This window comes from Aquila chrysaetos, chromosome 1 (assembly GCF_900496995.4).
Source record: "Aquila chrysaetos chrysaetos chromosome 1, bAquChr1.4, whole genome shotgun sequence".
In the NCBI taxonomy this organism is placed as follows: Eukaryota; Metazoa; Chordata; class Aves; order Accipitriformes; family Accipitridae; genus Aquila; species Aquila chrysaetos.
The window spans coordinates 66,589,647-66,611,590 of NC_044004.1; the positions used below are offsets into that span (position 1 = coordinate 66,589,647).

General features: G+C 38.3%; 1 protein-coding gene across 10 annotated transcripts in view; it reads left to right on the top strand.

The window, feature by feature from the left end:
- WDFY3 (WD repeat and FYVE domain containing 3) overlaps window positions 1-21,944 on the top strand; it is a 187,035-nt gene that overhangs the window by 144,131 nt on the left and 20,960 nt on the right. For 9 of the 10 annotated variants that reach the window (XM_030023894.2, XM_030023903.2, XM_030023921.2 and 6 more), the window contains 19 exons: window positions 1,173-1,406; window positions 3,342-3,441; window positions 5,002-5,162; window positions 5,743-5,972; window positions 6,862-6,971; window positions 7,838-8,020; window positions 9,871-10,028; window positions 11,502-11,579; window positions 12,548-12,775; window positions 13,604-13,657; window positions 16,012-16,180; window positions 16,397-16,560; window positions 17,344-17,492; window positions 17,769-17,889; window positions 18,264-18,349; window positions 18,700-18,780; window positions 19,328-19,382; window positions 19,744-19,863; window positions 20,678-20,795. In XM_030023894.2, the coding sequence (XP_029879754.1) occupies window positions 1,173-1,406; window positions 3,342-3,441; window positions 5,002-5,162; window positions 5,743-5,972; window positions 6,862-6,971; window positions 7,838-8,020; window positions 9,871-10,028; window positions 11,502-11,579; window positions 12,548-12,775; window positions 13,604-13,657; window positions 16,012-16,180; window positions 16,397-16,560; window positions 17,344-17,492; window positions 17,769-17,889; window positions 18,264-18,349; window positions 18,700-18,780; window positions 19,328-19,382; window positions 19,744-19,863; window positions 20,678-20,795 (2,599 nt within the window). The remainder of the gene's footprint in view (window positions 1-1,172; window positions 1,407-3,341; window positions 3,442-5,001; window positions 5,163-5,742; window positions 5,973-6,861; window positions 6,972-7,837; window positions 8,021-9,870; window positions 10,029-11,501; window positions 11,580-12,547; window positions 12,776-13,603; window positions 13,658-16,011; window positions 16,181-16,396; window positions 16,561-17,343; window positions 17,493-17,768; window positions 17,890-18,263; window positions 18,350-18,699; window positions 18,781-19,327; window positions 19,383-19,743; window positions 19,864-20,677; window positions 20,796-21,944) is intronic. The other variant, XM_030023883.1, reaches the window with a different exon arrangement.

Here is a 21,944-nt window from a genome sequence, read left to right on the forward strand (position 1 = left end):
CTTGCACTTGAACTAGATGCTAGGAGCTTGTGCTTTCTCTCTCAAAAAAGTGCCATTTATAAACTGGTAAACCTGATTTGGTGTTCACCTGTATAGAGTTTTTAGAGGAGCCTTGTGTCTCTGAGCAGGTTTTACTTTAACTACTAAGTCCCTTGAAACTTTGTGTAGCTGCCTGACAACTTGAGCTCTTCGGTATTTGAAGGCTGTCTTGACTCCAAATTGGTTTATTCATCCAGTATTTCCCTCTGCCCAAGTGTGTAGAACTAATCAATCCCTTGTGAAATAGATGAAAAACAGCCAGGTTCCTGCAACAAAATACTATAGCCCAAATTCAGCCTTGAGAGAAAATTCTTAACTGATCTTTCAGCCCTTCTGAGATTGCCATTAAAATCAGAAAGAGTACACATTTGGGCTTCTCTTAATTTTTTGGGAAAACTCTCCTACTGAAGCAGACCAAATGTTCAAAACATTTGGTTACTTCACATATAAGCTGGTGATGCGATAAGCCTGTTGAGGGAAATCATGTTGTCTCCTCTTGCATTTGGAGGAGGGCGTTACATAAAAACAGACAGTCTTTTGGATTTGACAGCTTCCATGACTGTTTGCGCTTTTGTTACAGTCCTCCTTAAGAGCTAGCCCCTCAAAGGTTCTTGTTTGTCAGAAACAGGAAAGCTGTAGAGACACCCCCCCCCCCCTTTTTTTTTTTTTTTTTTTTTTCTTTTAAGAGGTTTTGGGAAACTGGCTTACCCATACTGCACTCTGATGAAGATATCATATTAAAAAAAGAAAAGGCTCTGTTCCTTTTTAACTGCTTTAGTTAATAACTTTTTCAAAACTTTTCTTTTTTGCAATGAGAACATTTATTTTTGCAAAGTATCTAGAAATTGCCCAAGTATTTCTTGTTGGTAAGTAAATGTGAAATGTGATTTCTAGCTCCTGTAACTCATGCCAGTCTTCACTGATTATTGTTCGCCTTGGGAATCTGAAACTAGAATTTGGTTGTTTCTCCTGTTGTGTATTAGGGAACTGATCCTCAACATAATCTTGTAAAAAGGCTTCTTATGAAGCAGAATGTGAATTGAGTAGCCTTTGAAAAACAAGTAAAGAACAGAGTATCGAAAAGACTGCTGTTAATTTGCTGATCTTGAGTTTTAACATGCTGTTTTTCACAGGTCACTGATCTTGATGATGAAGTTGGGTCCCCAGCTGAAGAGTTTAAAGCCTTTGCAGCTGATTCTGGCATGAACAGGAGCCAATCAGAATACTGCAATGTTGGCACCAAGACATACCTAACCAACCATCCTGCCAAGAAGTTTGTGTTTGACTTCATGCGTGTGCTGATAATTGATAACTTATGTCTCACACCAGCCAGCAAACAGACTCCACTAGTAGATCTTCTGCTAGAGGTACAATTTCTTTGTGTTTTGTTTTTATCTTTTGAACTTATTGTGACACTTTGTCCCCTAAAATGTTTACTTCCACTTACCTTTCGAAGTTAGAGGACTGATGACCTGGGATTCAGTAGAATCCTGTAAATTGTCCTGAAATGAGGGGGGGAAGGAACACTAGTGTCTCATAAATAGTAGTTTGCTCACCTTTCTTTAACAGCTTGGAAAAACCTAAGAAAGCAAATGCAGAGGGTTTATCTCAGCTTTCCTTTGAGAATGTTTTCTGGACTTCTCCTCCCTGCACCCCCCGGCATTTGTGTATATTTGTGACCATCTCAGGTGCTTGAGCTGACAGTCTATGCGCTGGTTACCTGGCTTTTTTTCTTGCTGTGCTCTGTTCTCCCCTCCACACCACAGCCGTACTACTGCTTTTTTTTGTGGGCTCCTTAACTTTCATTTGGCCAGTCAAACGGCTCTGTTAGTTGCTGAGCATGCAGTGTCATTGTTTTATTTCTATTTTGTCCTCACTTTCGAGCAGCCATAATCTTGTTTTGGCATCTTAGCCAATACGTCCTTTTGTCTGGAAACAGAGGTAGTGGCTCACAACACTAGATGTTCAACAGTGCAGCATGAGAAGTTGTACCTTTCTTCAAGTTTTACTTTTGTGGAGTATGATTCATTTGTTAAACACCTTTCAGACCATGACAGCTGTATTGGCTTTGTTGAAAATATAAAATCCCTGCAAATCCCTGCAGAAACATTAAGGTTTCTGTTTTATTCATATTAGGTAAAAAGTGGCAGGACATATTGTGCCATATGCTATAAAAATTCACAAAATAACTGTGTTATCTTCCTGTACATTACCTTTAAAAGTTTGTGACACCTGCAGAAAGCATCCTTCTGTTAATGGTGAGGCAAGGAATGAGTTCAGTTACTGTTTAACTGCCCACACCTTCTTCAGACAGTGTATTTTGAATGTTTGGTTCATGTCAATTCACATTCTCCCTTGACCTACCTATTTGTTACCTCATCCTATGTGTTGCTGAATCTCCCTGATTTTTTTGATAGCTGCAGGAATTTTGGACCGTGCTTGTATATTTCCTAAAAAATTTCCTGGAGCAGTTGAGCATCTCTTTGGTGTCACAAAGCAAAAAATGAATTGCCAAGAGGTGCAGTTATACACAAACATCAGGAAGCATATTTGAGGCCATGTTCAATTGGTTGCAGTTGCTTTACTGCTGGTTTAATCTGTTCTCGCTTGTCAATGTTACTGGCTCCTCAGCATAAACAGAGCATTGGGTATGTACACGCTGCTAAACTGTTACAGGGCAAGACAAAGCAGGTTGCCTTAATGTTATATGGCTTTCTAGGACTGTTTAAGTGGATTATTCAGTTAGGTATGATTATGCATGCATTGAACAACACAAGGTGATAAAGTGGTTTTCCCCTTTAAGCGCAAAGGAAATTATAAAGGTTCAGCACATTCACCTATTATATGACTATACCAAGGCTGCTGTAGTAATATGCAGAACCCCACACAGAAGTGATTATCAACTTATATGTTTGATCTGTCCCATTTACTCATTTTATACTGAAGGAAGTGATTGTGTGAACTGAGGAGATCACAGTTTAACCTGTGTTAAACCTATGTTTAGTTAGAGATTTGTGCATCTTTTTGGAATGTAGTCTTTTCCAGTTCCTATTATGGCAGAAGATAAATTTACTGGATTTAAATAGGAATAATGCCTACTCTGTAAGACTGCATACAGCCAATGTATACTCAGCATGCATCTTAAATTTTTAGATAAAGCCAAGACATCTTACTCAAGACAGAATGTTAAGAGAAAAAAACATAGTTCATGAGAGCTAAGAGAAATTCACCTAGAACACCCTCCTGCTCCCTCTTTTTGCTCAGAGATATTAATTATCTTAACATTGTATTTCTTTTATCAGGCTTCCCCTGAAAGATCAACACGAACACAGCAGAAGGAGTTTCAGACATATGTTTTGGATGGAGTGATGGACCACTTACTTGCAGCTGATGTTTTATTGGGTAATATAGCAAAGTTTAATTATCAATCTATTGATTTGAGCAAAAGGTTTTCACTATTTAACTTTTTCTTTATTACTGTCCTGTTTTGTTACAACTTGATTGTCTTTATTTTTTTTTCCTCTGCCCTTTCCTTTCCTTTGATGTGTAAATGGTGTGGCTGTGCTTGCATGTTCCCTCACTAGCTTGACTGTGCCAAAGCTGTGAAATAGGTTGTTCGAAAAAACTATACAGCATGAGTCTTTTGGATATGTAAGCCAGACAAATTGCAATCACATCAAAAAGAACTGAAACTGGATCTTGCATCATCTCTCTTGTCCTTCTTGCCTTGGTAGAGGATCTGGAGCTCTTGTCAATTTATCATGGGTGGGACTTTGGTTTTTAAGTTAGCTTTGTTTCCATTTCCTCCTACTGTAGTTTTATTATGAATGCAGCATCCCAGAAAAAAAACTCTGGGATTAGCACTCCATTGATCCAGTTAATAAATGGATAGGAAGAGAATTAGAAGCTTGTAACTTGGATGTCAGTATGGTAGGCTGTCCCACCAGAGCATGGGTTTAGATGATTGTGGAATGGCCTGCGGGAATATTGCTGCTCAGGTACTCAGTTGGATTTCACAGTGGCCTGCTGGACTTCCCAGGAGCTCTCGGTCTGCTCTATCTCTATCCTAGATGTCATGGGGCAGCATGTGTTTCTGTTCAAAAGTGCTTGTAAGGCTTCCCCCTTTCTTGCCACAGCAATGACTTGTCTTTCTCTGGGTGCACTGCATTAATAAAATAAATCCAGAATCATGTTGCGTGAAGCTTTGAGTCAGGTTCTCAGAAGAGTCTCCTGTGCTTACATGTACTTTGGTGCAGCCCAGGAGCAGGACTTTGGTTTCCCCAGGCATTCCTTCTTTGAGGTTTTGCCAGCCTCCTCCAGGTGCAGTGCTATCAGTTGCTTTATGTGCAGATGAGGCAACAAATGAATAAATGTAGGTGAACTTCTGGCAAAATCAACACCACTGATGGTTTTGTTTGTTTGTTTGTTTTATGAAAGCACTTGCACTTTTCAAGCTTCTCTTAATAAAGCTGGGCTGACATTTACCTACACGCAGACACATGCAGCTGATGCCCATTGACTCTTGGTTTTATTGAGTGAAGCACAGTGAGGGAGAAGTGATGCCAGCTGGTATCACTTGACATCTCAAGGTGTTTAAAAAGGTTCTTTTCTTTTTGAAAAAGCAAAAGTATAATTTAAAGAACCTACAGGTGGTTCTGTACACATGCAGCTCCAATTGAAAAGGAGGACCCTACATAAATATGATACCTCAGGATCCACAGGAGTACCATTTCTTCTGGACTCTTCCTGCCCCAGCCCCGCCTTTTTTGGTCTTTGTTGATTTCAAATGTTCATTTACCATCAAAGATCATTGTAAGAAAGCCATGAAGTTTCAGCTTTTCCTTTGACTGCGTCTTTTTCTCTTTTACAGAAGTCTAGAAAGGACAGACTAATATGAATATATTTATGCAGATGTGGTTTTTTGATAAATGAAGAAAACTTTGGGGTTTTTTTGTTGCCTAGGTGAAGATGCATCTCTGCCTATAACGAGTGGAGGAAGCTACCAAGTGCTGGTGAACAATGTGTTTTATTTTACACAGCGTGTGGTAGATAAGCTTTGGCAGGGCATGTTCAACAAAGAATCCAAACTTCTTGTGGACTTCATAATCCAGCTTATTGCACAGGTAATAGTGTTCTTCCGTTAGCCTGCTTGTGAAAACATTTTTGCAGGTTACGTTAAAATCCATGGAGTGATGTGACTAAGCAATCTGCTAGTGATGCATGTCAGGTCAGCATAGAAGTATGCTTTTCTTCCCCATGCTTTCTCTCTCTTTAGTGAGCTTTCCTAGCACATCTTGTTAGTGTGGAGTGCTTTAGTATGGGACTGTTGAATAAAAACTGCTTTCAGATGACGTTATTTTTTAGAAATCCCCCAAAATAAACAACAAAATCTACCTCGCGTGAATTTTGGGAAGCTTCCGAAATTTACCTTGACATTTTTGGGAAGCTTCCTCATGTACTTTTATTGGAGATAGTTAGAAGACTTTTACTGTTAGAAGTCAGCAGTGTCTTTGTAGATGTTAAAATTGTAAGTGTATCATCGTGTATTAATGTCATTTTGGTCCTTGAAATTCATGGAATTTATGCTTTTAGTAAAATAATGCTGATTTTGAAAAATGAGCATGGGTCAATTCAAGGTAAGATTGTGTGCCAGTAAACTGATTTTCTGCTACTATCTGATCATGGTTTTTTACTTCATATCAGTCAAAAAGAAGATCTCAGGGACTATCGCTGGATGCTATTTATCACTGCCTGAACAGGACCATCTTGTATCAATTCTCAAGGGCGCACAAAACTGTTCCTCAGCAAGTGGCTCTCCTTGATTCCCTAAGGGTCCTTACTGTGAACAGAAACTTAATTTTGGGACCTGGAAATCATGATCAAGAGTTCATCAGCTGCCTCGCTCACTGCTTGATTAATCTGCACGTGGGAAGGTAAATATCTCAGACAGAAGTTCATTCCAGAGCCAGGGCTGTGAAGTATTAAAATGACCTGTTATCTCTGAGCAATGACACTCACCTTTGCAAATAAGTCAGCAAATTCTGGATAACTGTTCAGAACTTACTGGCCAGTGAAATATAAGCAAGCTTAAGTGATTCATTTTGAAACAAAATTAGGTTTGAAGAGCCCAGGTGTGGAGGACATTTTTACCTCCTTTTACAGGGGTGTTCAAAATACTGACACAAGTGCTTCTCTAATCATTTTGTTGTTATGATTTGATAATTTGAAATGTTTTGAAGGTAGAAAGAAACACTGGTGCTAAGTAATTAATAGTCAAAGGGATCTGTCACTAGATTTATTGTCTGTTGAATCATTTCATACAAATTCCATATCTTAGTACTTGGATGTATAGCATTGAGTAATGTCAGGCATTTAATCAGATGCCCATGACAAATGCTGTGGACACCCACTTTTCTGCATTGCTGCAAATGCCTGCCTGGCATTTTCATTTTTTCTTTCCAAAAAGATGTACAACTTGTTTCATCCAAAAACACTTGGGAAGCATCATCAGCAGAAACCCTAATGTTCTCCATTTGTGGCCTCATCTGGTTTGCGTTTCTTCAAATATTACCAACTTTCTCTAGTGACGTGTCCATGGCATGTTATTTTTCATAAACCTTCAGTTCAGCTTGTGACCACAGATTGTCAGAACTCAAGTGGACAGAAGTGAAGATATGGTGCTGTAGTAGCACTTATTAATCTTTGTGATACTGTCACAGGGAATCAAATGCTTTAGCTTGTTGGCGGGGTTTATATGTTGATTCCCACTTCCCCCACCCCCACCCCCCCCCAGGTTGTTGTTAATTCGTTGTGTATTTGTAGCAACGTTGATGGGTTTGGATTGGAAGCAGAAGCCAGGATGACAACTTGGCACATTATGATCCCCTCTGATATAGAACCAGATGGAGTCTACAATCAAGATGTCAGTGAAGGTAATCTGAGAGTGACAAAGCCACAGATGTCTGCTAATGCCACTTCTGTGTTGTCATCACTAATCTTTTACCCCAGTTACTCTTAGGGCTGGGGAGCGCGTGTATAAAAATATATAAAAAATAGATGAAAAAAACACTTGGAGATACCAAGACAGACATATCCAGGAAAGTTACTGTTTTGTTAAAATACCAAGAGCTCTTCATAGTTTTCTGTACACACATCAGAATTAAAAATACTGCTTTATATGCACTGAGTTGAATGTAGTAGAAATGGGTCATTTTAAGTGTGCACCATGGTTTTGTATCAGCTGGATCTTAAATGAGCATAGGTAAGAAATAATTGGCATAAACTGTAAAATTATTACTCAGTGGCATCCTCAGGATCTTTCACTCAAAGGAAATTTATGAAGTAGTTGTGGAAGAAAGGATTCAGTGATTTTTTTTTTTTTTTTTTTTCTTACATGTGTATATTTAATATGCAGGCATGTACTTATGCACACAGTCATATGTAAAACTATTAAAGCGTAATGTATGTATGGAATTCTATATGTGGTTATAGACCTACTTCTGTAAGATTTTTTTGAATCTCATTTTGTGAATAGGTGGATGTAGGAGAAGAATCACAACTAATCAGAGCTGATACTTCAGATTCACAGAGAAAAAAATGCCAAAATTAACTGTTAGATGCTTCCTGATAGCATATAAATGGCAAGAAAAGACAGCCTGGCCAAAGGCTTTTCACAAGTCATGCAAGAGGGGAAGAAACTAGAGTATAATTGAAGAAATTATTCAGTTCATTACTGTAAAAATACCAATTCTGTAAGCACCGTAGAGAGCCTATTGTTTGTGATCTTGTACCTATGCAGGTCGCCAGCTTCTTTTAAAAGCTATAAACAGAGTGTGGACAGAACTGATCCATAGCAAAAAACAGGTTTTAGAAGAAGTTTTCAAAGTGACGCTACCTGTCAATGATCGTGGCCAAGTGGATATAACTGTTGCAAGACCTTTTATTGAGGAAGCAAGTTTAAAGTGTTGGCAAAATCATTTGGGTAAGTGTAACTGAGGATTTATCTGTCCTGAATGGTAGATTTCCCTGAAGTGAACCATATGCACTGGATGTTTTAATATGGGTTTAGCTTTTGTGTAGCTAAGCATTCTAAACTGTCACCATTTAACATCTCATTCAGAAACTGTACCGTTTGTAGGATATACTTACGCTCCACTGCACGCAGGGCTTTTATTCAACACTACTGGTGGTCTCAACAATGTCCTGTGTGTGTGAGTCAGCGTGCACCAAACAGCATATTATGGATTACAGTGATGGAGTCATTTAGCTCCTTCCCATGAACACTTGGATTGGGGTGACCTGTGTAACCATTCTCAGGATTGAATGTGTCAGGCAGGGACGGGGGCCATTCTTCAGCATGTGTGGGTGCAACCTGCAAACTCTTGGTCTGGTGATACGATTGGAAATGTGTGACCAAGCTGTCTTTAACCAGCAGTGATACTATGAATTCTCCTTCTTGGCTGGGAAATCTGTTCAGCATAGGAAGCAGCTTTGCAGGAAAACGACCCGGGAATCCTGGTGGACAGCAAGTTAACCACAAGTTAGCTCTGCGCCTGTGTAATAAAGAAGGCCAACTGTTGCTGGACAGAATTAGTGAGACTTTAGACGGCAGATAATAAAATTCCATACACATGACTAACTACTTTGAAGATTACGTGGCTCTAAAGCAATTAAGGTTAACCTGGATGTACAGAAAGCATTTTTGGAAACGTAGAATACTTGGTTTTGCAGTTTCTGTATTTCTAGATGTGCTTTGTCCCTGACTGATGTTTGCTCAAGTTTCCAGTATCTCCCTGATAGTCAGTATATTTGCAGAAATGTTTTGAGTAGAGTGAAGGACCTTTAGAGAAATTATTGCTATAAGAAAGTAGTAGTGGTATTAAAAGAAGAAAAGAAAGCTCAGAGGTGGAGTGAATTAAAGCAATAGTGAGGAATGTGAGCATGTACTTCTGAAGTCAAAGGTAACTGATATACAGTACGATCCATTAGCTGAATATTGGAAGAACATTAAACTGTTGAGAGAGTTGAACTAAACTGTGATTTTTTTTTTTTTTAATTCAGTTTTAAAGTAAGCACACCAGTCTTGTGGACTTGACTATCACCTGGGATGGCTGTATGTGTACAAAAAGGTGCAGTAGGCCCACCTAGCTTCTCCGCTCAATACAGCGTATTTTGCTGCCAGATTGATTAGTGGGGTCATGTTGTAGCTCCTTTTTGGGTAGACATACGGTGCTCAGCTGCAATTTTTTCACTAGTATCTACTGTTTATAACATAAATTATATAAATCCTGTTATCTTTGTAACTGTTTTGAGAAAAAAATATTTCTCCAGATGCTGTCTCCCTTCTTTGGAATGTCCACTTGTTCTTTAAGGGATGTAAATCAGCAAAATAAAGGTTGGCAGGGGTAAAGGGAGGCTAGGTGATGATTTTGTTTATACATAGCTGGTTTTCACCTCTTCAGATGAGGACAGAATTCATAGCTCATGGAGCCCAATTTTGATAATTAAAAAAAGGAGTAACAAATCTATTTGTCATGCTTCATTTCAAAATGTGAGCAATTCCCAGATTTCACCTGGGGATCTTTCCTCATACAAGTCATAAATGTTTGACATGAATGTGAGTGCTGCTGGGTACTCTTAAAAAAACAAAACAATAAAAATCCCCAAACAAACAAAAAAACCACACACACACACACAAAAACCCTAATCCCCCAAACACCTGCCTTTTTAAAGCAGCAGAAAAGGTTATTCTATTTAAAGAAACAGCTATAATGGGGGAAGGAAAAAACCCCACCTAAAAAGTGCTCCAAACACTTTCTCTTTGTTTTTCAGCTCATGAGAAGAAATGCATCAGTAGAGGGGAGGCTTTGGTTCCAACCACACAGTCCAAACTTTCACGAGTTAGCAGTGGGTTTGGCCTCTCTAAACTAACTGGTTCCAGGAGAAACCGCAAGGAGAGTGGGCTCAATAAACACAACCTCTCTACACAGGTAATTTATGTCAATTAATAACATGCAGTCTAAAATCCAGCAATGTACATTCAGGGTTTGTGGTAAATATCACAATGTAAGGAGTCCTGTAGTGTGTGAAGTGGTATCTGGTGCTTGGTTTTCCTTCCCCTTTTTGAATATCCAGAATGGACATCTTGCTTCTGTGTGTCCTAATCTATTAGGTGCATCTGTGTATCTGTAACGTTAAGCCAAGGGTTAAACTCTTCGTTGTTGTTGAGACTGCTCAGCTGCTTCTGTTTACATATATGCTTTATTGCTTTGCTAGTCTGGTTCTTAAAGTCAGTTTGCATTAGTGCTCTGAAATGGAAGCTGTGAGATAGATGCTTGTCCTTTTTTTCATCCTGCCCCCAAGATAATGTGGTTTAGGAAAATCCCTATATGAGTGTATTTGTACCATGACTAAACAAATGCTGCTTTGCACTGATTTTATGGTACTACAGAGAAAAGTTCAGCAAAACAGTATGTGATGGTAGAACTGGATATTCGTTTTACAAACCTGCTTGCTTAAAAAAAATAAAAAAATTTTTAAAAAAGAGTTAGACCAGAGTAGCACAGCAGTGGTGCTCTCAGTAGGACAGTACCTGGTGGGCCGTTGCAAGGAGTTAGTATAAAGTATTTGAGGCATTGAAAACGAAGGAAAGAGAAGGGTTTGAAAGTTTTGGAGGATTGAGTTCTTACTGTATTTAGCAGTTGAAACATTGGGGATATGTTGGGTCAACGGCGGCAGGTGTATTCCTGCCACAAGGAAATGTGTAACTCCTGTTGACTTAATTGGGAGTTTGTGTCCTGTGAAAAAAATACATTGCCAGTTCTTTTTCTGATCTGAAAATTATTTGGTGGCTTTGATAAAGTAAAGAATTCTCAGTGCTCTCAGTCCTTTTCCTGGTGAGCAGGCATATGCATTAAAATGAAAAGGAAGAAACTCACCAACTGTGCTGACAGGAACTGTTGCTGGCTCTATCGGTAGAGGGAGCAATAAGTGAAAATAGGTATAGCATGGTACAGAATGAGGAGTGATGGGTGTCTTGAGGATTTCCAACAAACTAGGCAGCATCCACAAAATACTACTTAAAAGGAAATAGGGAAAAGTAGTAATATTTGTCAGTGCTAGTCTTTGGCTCTTTGGGAATGTTTTGAACTGTTAGTCATGTGTTTGGAATATTTTCCGAATGTTTGCTAGTTTCCTTTAAAGGGTATTCCTATACATGAATCTACTGCCTTTTTAAAAAAAAAAAAAAAAAAAAAAGAGAAGAAGAAAACACCAAACAAAACCTTAAATACTGTTGCATGCAGTATTTTGAAATTCATCTCTTTTTTTGTTTGTTTTTTGTTTTTAAAGAAACTATCCTTTGTGAGCAAGTTTAACAAGGTGATGCATTCATAGGCTCTTCATTCAAACAAAATCTTCTTTTATAAAGTGTCATTCTGTCTGTCCTCTTACCTTTGTATTAGGAAATTTCCCAGTGGATGTTTACTCACATTGCAGTGGTTCGGGACCTGGTTGATATGCAGTATAAGGAATATCAGGAGGTATGGTTCAGAGCGTTAATTAACCTGACACTGATATTTTGACCTGTTAGGTTATACTAATCCTATTTCTCAGTATGGGGCTTGTGAAATATTAGGTTGTCATTGGTTGCTTGAATGTTTAGATACAGTTGTTATTTTTAAGGGTTCTTAAAATGCAATCAAATAAACAAATGAGGAAACTAATTTTGATCTAGTTGTAGATGAAAGCTTTTGTAGCAATATGACATGTTTTTTTCAACAAGCTTAAGTAGTTTTTCCTTAGAAGTGTAAAGAAAAAAATATGCTAGAATATGCTGTCTTTCTAAAACATGGTACAAAAACTTGAGTATATGCAGAGAAGCATTGTGTACAAACTACTTTTATCGTAACACAAAGAAAATTTTATGGTACCTTTCCCAAATTATGCAGTGATAGAAAGTGGCTACTCTGTGCCTTCTAGAATGATATCTTTGCACCCTGCAGTTTCTTCCAAACATCCCTAAAGACCTTTGTTTCAAACTAGTTGTTGAGCTGCGTGATATAAATCTTAAGAAATCAGCTTCTGAGAGAAACAAGTCACTGAAAGCAATTAGTTAAAAAATCAACCACCAAACTTTGCTGCATTTAACTTCTCTCCCCAGTGTAAATACAGGCAGGGAAGGCCTCTAAAACAATTTTTGTTTTCATTCTTAAGTTACATTTCTTTCATATTTGCTATTTAGAAATACATTGAATTAATGATACAAACCAAAAGCAGAATTTTTAACTTCTTTTTTTTTTTTTTCCTTTTTTGTTGAGAAGATAACAATATGAACCCTGCTCTTGTGGTAACTGACACTGAAAAGCTCATTAAGGTGTACTAGACAATGCTACTAGAATTATGAATTATTACACGTTTTTCTGTAGTGTAGTGAAAATGTCTCTGTTCACATCAGAGACAGGCTTGAAAGCATCACTCTTGAGGCATATACATATGTTTTTGTATTCAGCGTCAGCAGAATGCATTAAAATACGTGACAGAAGAGTGGTCTCAAATTGAATACGAGTTACTGCGAGAGCGAGGTTTGTGGGGTCCCCCCATTGGCTCCCATCTTGACAAGTGGATGTTGGAGATGACTGAGGGTCCCTGCAGAATGAGGAAAAAGATGGTGCGAAATGACATGTTTTATATTCAGTATCCCTACATGCCTGAAGCTGAGCAAGAAACAAACTTGCTGGTAAGTATTCAAGATTTTGTGATGAGTAATTTTATACCCTGTTGTAAAATCCATATTTTTTGGGAAGTTTTTCTTAAGAAACATATTTTACTCTGTTGGTATTACCTCGTATCCTGTCTGTATGTCCTAAATGGTTGGTAAGATCCAGTTGTTCCTCATAGTATATTTAGGGAAGGGACTGAATCACTCAGCTCAAAACTAGGTGAACTTGAAGACTAGCAGTTGCAACATAAGATGAGGTGTGCTTGCATCAGCTAAGTGATCATGCCAGTGGACAGCAGAGGCATCTTCACAAGCCTCTAGAGGCTGAGAAGTACCATAACTATGGGAGGTTTCAGTGAGAGTTCTTGGCCTTATGCTAGATAATGTGGTAAACAGTGATCTGAAAAAAAAGAAAAACAAACAGGCTATGGGCCTTTGTTTGGGTGCATTTGTGAAATGTACTTTCATCCATCGACGAATATGAACATGGGCTGTGTGGCAGCAATGTGCGTGGCCTTTGAAAGCTTGGCAGTTAGTTCCTGTTAATTTTGGAACACCATTTTTAAGAAATGGAGCAGTCTTTATTGTGTCTTTTTAGGCATGCATGTATGCGTGCAGGATTTTTTTCCCTCAAATTAAGCATGAATGTCAAAGTACTTAAAACAAGCAAACAAAAAATAGCATTCAGCCAGTTTTAAACCATGAGGTATATTTGTCTGCTTGCAGTCTGACACACAATAGCTGTAGTGACAGTCTAATTTACACAAAGTGGAGAACATGCCATCATACATTCTTCTCAAAAGTGTTCTTTCTCTGATGCTTATGTAATTGATGCCCTGTTTTCAGTCTGACTTCTCAAGTAGAGTTCCTGAGACATCTGATGATACCATTCCTCAAAAGGTAAAGAAACAAGTACACTGAAAGAATGTGAAATAAATACAACTCTTTTTTCCTCCTGCATGTTAGGCAATCTTAACAAGGCTTCTACGTTCAGCTTTCAACTTACTCTTTCAATAAATATTTTCAGGCCTAAAGGCTTTTTCAGTAATCATGTTAGAAGATGTTACTGTGCTCTCCTCAGCCTTCACCTAATAAAACTTTCTGTGGATCTTATGTTCTTTGCTGCACACTAACCGGCTGCGTTGGGCTGTGTTATCACTGTTCTCACTGTGTGAACTGTTGTGGCTTTGGGATCTGAACTAATGGTTGGTGGAACATGTTTAGTAATGGGCAACACTATCACTTGGAAGCACTTACTGGGAAAGTAAGTGTTTCTTTCCAAGAGAGGATCTGGGGAGCAGTTTTTTCTCCTTTTTGGCCCTAATGGGCTGTAACAGGCCTACTTTTGTTAGAGCCCAGATTAATTTTGTCTTAGTTGACTCTTCCTCTCATTTTTACTATTAAAGAAATATACACATTTGTTTAAAAAATACGAATCCTGCCTTGAAAATAACAGACTTGTTTGGAAGTGGCTGCTCTGCAAGCATTTCAGTATTATGCTGCTTCTCTGTTAATTACATTCGCTGTCTTGCCCATCACTAAGTACAATGTGTAATGTGCGTTCACTCATTTTGAATTACATTCAACAATAAACTAATACATATAAGTGAAAGTAATGCTATTATACAGAATATCCAATATAAATTGTTACTGTTTTCCTTTCTTCATGTTAGCAGTGCTAGTTAGGATTTCTCTTTGTAGGCTATACATAGTTGTTTCCACAGAGTTTTAAGCATCATTTAAGTGGCATTTTTGTGGTGATAAGGAGTGAAGACTTAGTTGAACATAAGCATCAAATTAGATCACAGTGCCTTAAATTTTTTATTTTGGGGGCAGCCAATTTGACCTGAAATAATAAATCTCCATGTTGTTGATCTTAATCTCTTTGTCATCTGGAGCATCCACTTGTAATAAAGCTAGTTTGATTTTATGGGTCATTCAGTTTCCCACTATACTGTCATACAGATGAACCAACAAAAAATCACCTTTTACGTATTTCCAGTTATTACTGCAGAAGTGGGCAAGGGAAAATCTTGACTGAAATGGCAGTGATATTCTGCAATTCTACATAATGAAAAGCATTGAACTGGATTTATAATAATAATATTTTGTAATTATCCCAACCTAATTTTGAAATTCATGGGAAATAATGCTACACAAAAAAAAGTTTGTGATGGAGAACTGAACATATTCACAAAGCTTTCTAAAGTTAGAGGGTGGGGTCAAACAGTAGTTGGAGAAGAACGTTTTCAACTGCAGTATAAAATCAGCAGGTTTTCATCCATCCACGTGTATCAAGTGTTTTAATTTTGGAAGGGCTCTTGGCTCTTTCATACCTCTTTTATCTTCACCTGTATCTCCTGTGATCATTCTGACATATTTATTGTCCTCATTTATTTCTTACTTCTATTTCAAATGTTGCCTCCATAATCAAGTGAGGAACATAAGTATTAGCCTGTGGTGGGGGACGGGATGGGCAAAGGAAAAAAAACACCCAACCAAAAAAACTGCAAAAAAAACCCTCAACAAAACCAACACCACCACCCCCCTCCCCCAAAAAACCCAAGCCCCAAATCAAAAAAACCCCACCATACCACCACCATAATGAAATGTATCATAATACGTTGTCATCACCTAAAGGTACAAATGCTGCTTGAAGAATTACTTTGGTTAAATGGATACTCTTGTGCTGGTCTCCTGCCCACAAACTGTCAGAATCTTTACTAAAAAAGAAACAACTGAATTAATTATGAATTTCTGAGCCTTAAAGCCAGTCCCGGGCTGCTTTTAGTTCATATCAGCTTCCACATATCTGTATCTTGAGGCAATTTTTTATTCAAACTATTGCCTAGCAAAGTAGTCAGTTGGCTAATGAATAAGCTGCATATGTTGTAGGGAGTTATGAAAGATGATAAAAAGGCCATCTCATCTATCAATCTTAAGTGCAAGTATCCCAGCCTTTTGTGACAGCTCATAACGTTCTGGCCACACTTCTTAGTTCCCATGTTGTAGGTTTATCTGCAGGCATTTCTGCAACCCCGTTATTACTTTAGTGGCTGAATATCTCCCTTGCAAATTAGCTGATAGATCAGATCTACTGAAGAGTCTCTGTTTCTGTATGTGTTGGTGTGTGACTGAGCACGCATAAAACACTTGATGGGCATGCACTGTGCTGCACACAGTATTCCTGAAACACATTCACTGAAGTGAGTGAGCAGTTGACTGACCAAGCAATTTCTTCAATTATTTCTAAGAAACCTGCTCGTTACCGAAGAGCTGTAAGTTACGACAGTAAGGAGTACTACATGCGCCTGGCTTCTGGAAACCCTGCAGTCTTTCAGGATCCTATAGAAGAGAATACAGTGGGTGAAACAACTCAGCAGGAGCCAGAACATGGGGAGGACACTATTGCAAGAGTCAAAGGTTAGATCATTTGTTCTGTCCTGAACTGTTTTCTTTAAATTTATCTGCTTTTATATCTTCTCATACATTTGCATTAAGATAAGCATAAGGATCTTGTAGGACTCTTGTTTGGTTTTCTTTCTTAGTATTGGATCAGTAATTTCAAAGTTCAGTAGGTTTTGCGAAGTGAATTTTTTGCCAGGTTTTTGTTTATCTATCTCTGTTCTTCTTTTCCAGGCCTGGTCAAGCCTCCCCTGAAACGATCTCGCTCTGCTCCTGATGGAGGAGATGATGAGAACCAGGACCAATCGCAGGATCAGGTTGTTGAGGGGAGTTCGATTGATGAAGAGGAGAAGACTGACAATACAACTTTGCTTCGACTTCTTGAAGAAGGAGAGAAGGTACTGTGTGCTTCAAACACGCTAAGCACTTACTGTGTTGGAATTTCTCCATTACATGTCACAAGCATGAATAAATGTCCTAGATACCTTCCCTGATCTACAGGTGAATTTGCTTAATATTTTGTCAGCTTCTTCCTGGAAACCAAATGTGTGCTCTGGTTCAAAGAGATCCTGAGCTGAAAACCCTGTACTGGAAACATTCTTTTTCTTTCCTTCCGCCTGCTAGGGAAAAAAGAACCTGTCTTGAAATGAAAGCTATGAGCTGTCTTGTGCTTGGATTATTATCCTGTCAGCTTAATTAGTCCAGACAGAAAATATACATTGAAAATATAAATACTGAACTTGGCAGACTGTCAATAATTAATTGTTCTCTTCATTAGAATGAAAAAACTTGATAACTAGTATTTTATCCCCAAGAGCAGTGTTAACGACCACGCTGCGTATTTGGTATTTCAGACTTTGTCTGTCTGAAGTATACCAGTAAGTACATTTGTGATCATAGTCGAGTGGGCTACAGGTTCTAAAATATGCTCAAGAAGCATGGTGTGAGTGGATAAGTTGGTAAATATATAAATCTATATCATACAGAGGAGGCTTTATTTAACTCCCTTCCCAATTGCTAAATGCAGGCATTAGGTATATCTCTGATTAAGGGGGAAAATAGCAGAATTTTTGCTGTATCTACAAGTGATAAGGCAGTGTCTGGGGCTTGTTCTAACAAAGCAATGGTCTGAGCCTGAACTTGTTAACCTGCTTTTGCTAAGCATCTGCATTTCATCACAGATTCAGCATATGTACCGCTGTGCTCGGGTTCAGGGCCTTGACACCAGTGAAGGGCTGCTTCTCTTTGGGAAAGAGCACTTCTATGTCATTGATGGATTTACCATGACAGCTACCAGAGAAATACGGGATATTGAGACGCTGCCTCCAAAGTGAGTAGATTAATAGAGTTTCCTCAATCTTTAATAGCTGAACAAGAAGTACTTAATGAGATTTTTTGAGGATTCAACTCCAAAATAAATAATGTCAGATCCAGAAAGACCTCAGGAGGAGTTTCTTCTGTGCTCGCAAATTGCTCAGTGTAGTGTGGTATATTGTGAAAATCAGCTGTTTCTATAACTGGGCTGTCATATGAACTAAGACAATAATTCTTTTAATTTATCTTCTTTTTAATCACTTCTCTCTTGCCTGTTTATGCTCATTTACAGGATGCATGAGCCAATCATACCTAGGGGAGCAAGGCAAGGTCCAAGTCAACTCAAAAGAACATGCAGTATTTTTGCATATGAAGATATCAAGGAAGTACATAAAAGGAGATACCTTTTGCAGGTAACTTGTATGTTGTATTTGGATTGGGGGGCCAACTTTGGAATTTTTTGACGATGATATCATTTTTAAAAAGTAAAATAAATACATAACTGATCAGTATTTGGAAAGTGAAGCTGTTTACTGTGTTGAAATTGAAGTGCCTAAGTTGGGCACCCTTGTTTGAACGTTTGGCTTACTGTGGTTTAGTTTATTGGGCGTATTAGTGAATTTTAATGTTCGGAAAATAAAATATCTGGCCACACTAAGCAAAGTCTGCTTCACCACAATTTGATGTCAGATGTAGTACAGTATGACTAAACTGGTCCGCACCTGACCTTCAGAGGTGACGAGCAAATGTGTTAGTGTTGACATGGGTTTGTCCTTCTTGTTTTCAGCCAATTGCAATTGAAGTTTTCTCAGGAGACGGACGGAACTATCTTCTAGCTTTCCAAAAAGGGGTTAGAAACAAAGTTTATCAAAGGTATTGTAAAATGAGTTAGAACATTTAATCTGAATATTTGCAAATACCTGTGTTGAGCTGTATTTGAGCCTATGGTGACCTAACAACCAGAAGCAGATTGCAAGAGTGATGGATGTTAGGCAGTTTATAACCTGATAGCAACTTAGTGCTGCATGAAAGAACCACTAGGAAGCGCTAATGCCCGCATGCAAAACTTGTGGTATGCGTTCAGTGGGAAAAATTTTGTTGAAGATGTTACGTAGCTGCTCAAAACAAAGTCTGTAACTGTACTAAATGCACTCTGTTTCTAAGGAGAAGACATACCGAGGACAGAAACACTGATCTTAATCTCCTTTTAACTGCTGATGCAGGTTTTTGGCTGTGGTGCCATCTCTAACTGACAGTTCGGAGTCGGTGTCTGGGCAGAGGCCAAACACGAGTGTAGAGCAAGGGTAGGTGATTCTGTTCCTCACAAGCTCTATAGCTCATCAGTTTCAAATAAATGATGCTTGCATTAAGGTCGGGGTTCACTGGAGAGTACTGCAACCTCAATTTAAAATTGGGCATTACCAAAATAAATAACTAGTGATGTTGTGCTCCAGTTATTTTAAACGTGCTAATATTGTTGGCAGCATTGGTATATCTTTTTACTAATTAATATATGCTATCAGGATTAACATTATCGGTATACAAATGCATTCTGAAAGGTATTGGAATGCCGAAGCCATTAGATTTGTCCAAGTTGTAGAAGATATTTTCCTCATCAGCAGCCTGTTAGATACATTTGTACTTGCCCTGAATCACATAATTAATGTGCATCATTTTAACTCTGTGTTTAGAAATTTAAAAAAGGCACTGCTAAAGCAAAAAGGAACAAAGCCCTGTTTTTCTAATTCTGACAGTTTACAAGTTTTAATCTTAAAACTTTGGATTGTCTTGTGAAGATATAACCCAGATCTTACTGCTAAGTCAGAAAATGCACTTCCTTCTTCCCATTAGGTCTGGCTTGCTTAGCACGTTAGTGGGAGAAAAATCTGTTACTCAAAGATGGGAAGTAAGTATGTAAATTTTGGTTGGGTTTTTTTTTAATTAAATTCCACATTTTGTAGTGATATGTAATTAATCAGTGCACGTAAGTTGCATCCTCTTATTCAAACAGGTGGAATATAGTACTATAGAAAGTGTATCTCAGCATTTTAGTTTGTAGTAATTCATTATATCATCATCAAATAGGAAATGGTTCTACTGTTGAAAATGCAAGGGGAGGGACTGTAGTAAACATAGAGTGAGCATTGTAATATTGAAGTAAGTTTTGTATGTTTGGGGAGAGCTGAACGCTTTGACAGTCTGGCAGTGTAGACATCTGACTGTTGTAAAGTGAACACTTTACAGTGCTGTTATCTGTCTTCCTTAAGAGAGGAGAAATCAGTAACTTCCAGTACCTGATGCACTTAAACACTCTGGCGGGCAGATCCTATAATGATCTCATGCAGTACCCTGTCTTTCCCTGGATCCTCGCAGACTATGATTCAGAGGTAAATAAAATATCTTGTCAGCCTTGTCAGTGATCTTTTATATGCTGGAAGTTTTGCAAATATTACAGCTGGCTCATACTGCCTTAGTAAAACTGAGGCTGATCTTTATCGCCAGTTGTTTGCATTCATCTATTTTGTCATGTTCCTTCTACTTACCAGTGAGTAGGATATTAGAGATTCTTGGCTGTCCCATGTGGGCAGGTCCTTGCCTGTGCTGATTTTACGGATGTTACTGGCCAGGTGAGGGCCAGGATACATAGTTTGTTCTAAGGCAGTTGCCTCTCTATGTTGCAGCAGTTCCTGTAAGTCTTTGCATTAGCTTTCTACTGAATATCCTGAGGGCCATTATGCCCACAGAGAAAGCATGCTTGTTGAGAAGGCTGTGGTAGGGGCTACTATGAAATCTGGCCCCACAGTGAAAAAATTTGTTTTTGAAAAAGATGAAACATTGTATTAATGCTTTTGTGGGCAGCTGTTGCTATCAGCCAGACCATAACATAAAATATTGTTAGCGTGCATGTCGGATATTCAAGAACAGAATTAGAGGGAATTGGGGAACAGGATGAGGGGAGCAGGGCAAAAATTATCCGGAGCCCAGATGTGACTTCAAATAAGAAACACTGACTTCTTAGATGGGACTGAAGGATTGTTTTAAGCATATCCAACATTGCATCTGCTGTGTGTATAGAAAGCAAAGATGACAGCCTTAGGAGGTATGTGGTATTAAATATTAAATCAGCAGTGTTGAAAGGGTTTCTTTGGTCTTTGATTTTTTTTTTTTTTTATAAAATTGGTGTCTGTTTTATTTTTAAAGGAACTGGATCTTACCAATCCCAAGACATTCAGAAACCTGGCCAAGCCCATGGGAGCTCAAACAGAAGACAGGTTAGCCCAGTACAAGAAGCGGTACAAAGATTGGGAAGATCCCAATGGTAAGTAATGATACATCCTGCAGGAGGAGCGGGGGTATATGTGCCTGTCACATGATGGGAGGGAGTCATGGATTTTTATATTCTAGGTCAAGAGGTCTGGATGTGGATATGCAGAACTCCACTGTGGTTTTTAGCGACTCTCTAACAAATGCTAAATTAGAGCAAAGGGGCATTGGTTTTCTTGCTGTGTTGTTTGTTTTAAATCCGAATGACAGCTTTTGTTTATATGTAAAAATAAAGACAAAACAGGTGCACATTCAGAACAGTTTAACATTGTCTAAAGGCTAGAATGGGCAGGGACATGAGGCACGCAACCAGCTGTCGCTCCTAACACAGTTTGAGTGCTGCTGCAAGAAAATAAGTTGTACAAAGGAATGGGAGTACTTCTGCATTAGCACTACTCTAGCTTTTTCATTTCTTATCTTAAGTGCTTTTTTGCTAAGGAAACAGCATTTTCTTAGCTAAAAAAACCCACAGAATGAGATGCAAATAAGTTACGTATTCTTGAATTTAGAGCTTCCTTATATATTGAAAATGAAACTTGTGTGTTTGGCAAGCCAGCTATTATATGATACATTTCTTCTTGTGTGTTTTTATTGAAGACACAAGCCTGTTTAACTACTGCGGTGCTGTTCTGTATCAAACAACAGCAGGTGGCAAAGACATTCAATTCTAGAAATGAGTCAGTATGTTCTAAGTGTATTTATGCAGACTTTTTGCCAGGAAATTAAGAAAGTAAAAGCTGTACAAAATCTGTAACCAACAATTCTGAGACATATTTCTGCCCAAGCCTTTAATTCCACAGTAAGCAATAAGACTAAAAGTAAAAAAAAAAAAAAAAAAAAAAGTTTCTTCAGCAGAAATCACCATAGCTGAGCTGCAACATTTCAATTGGTTAAAATAAAAAATGACTAACCTTTCACTATTGCTCTGCAGAAGGCCATTGAATTAGGGCTACTGGACTGCAGCCAAAACTCAAGTGGTGTCCGTGACAAAACATAAAGCTTTCAGATTCTTGAGAATGAAAATTACAAATTTGAATTTTAAATGCGTCCAAGGTCACAGAGTAATTAAAATGCAGCACTAATTAATTTTTTTTCAGTTAGTACTGATTCTGTCACTGAACTGCTTTATTTGTTCTATGTTTAT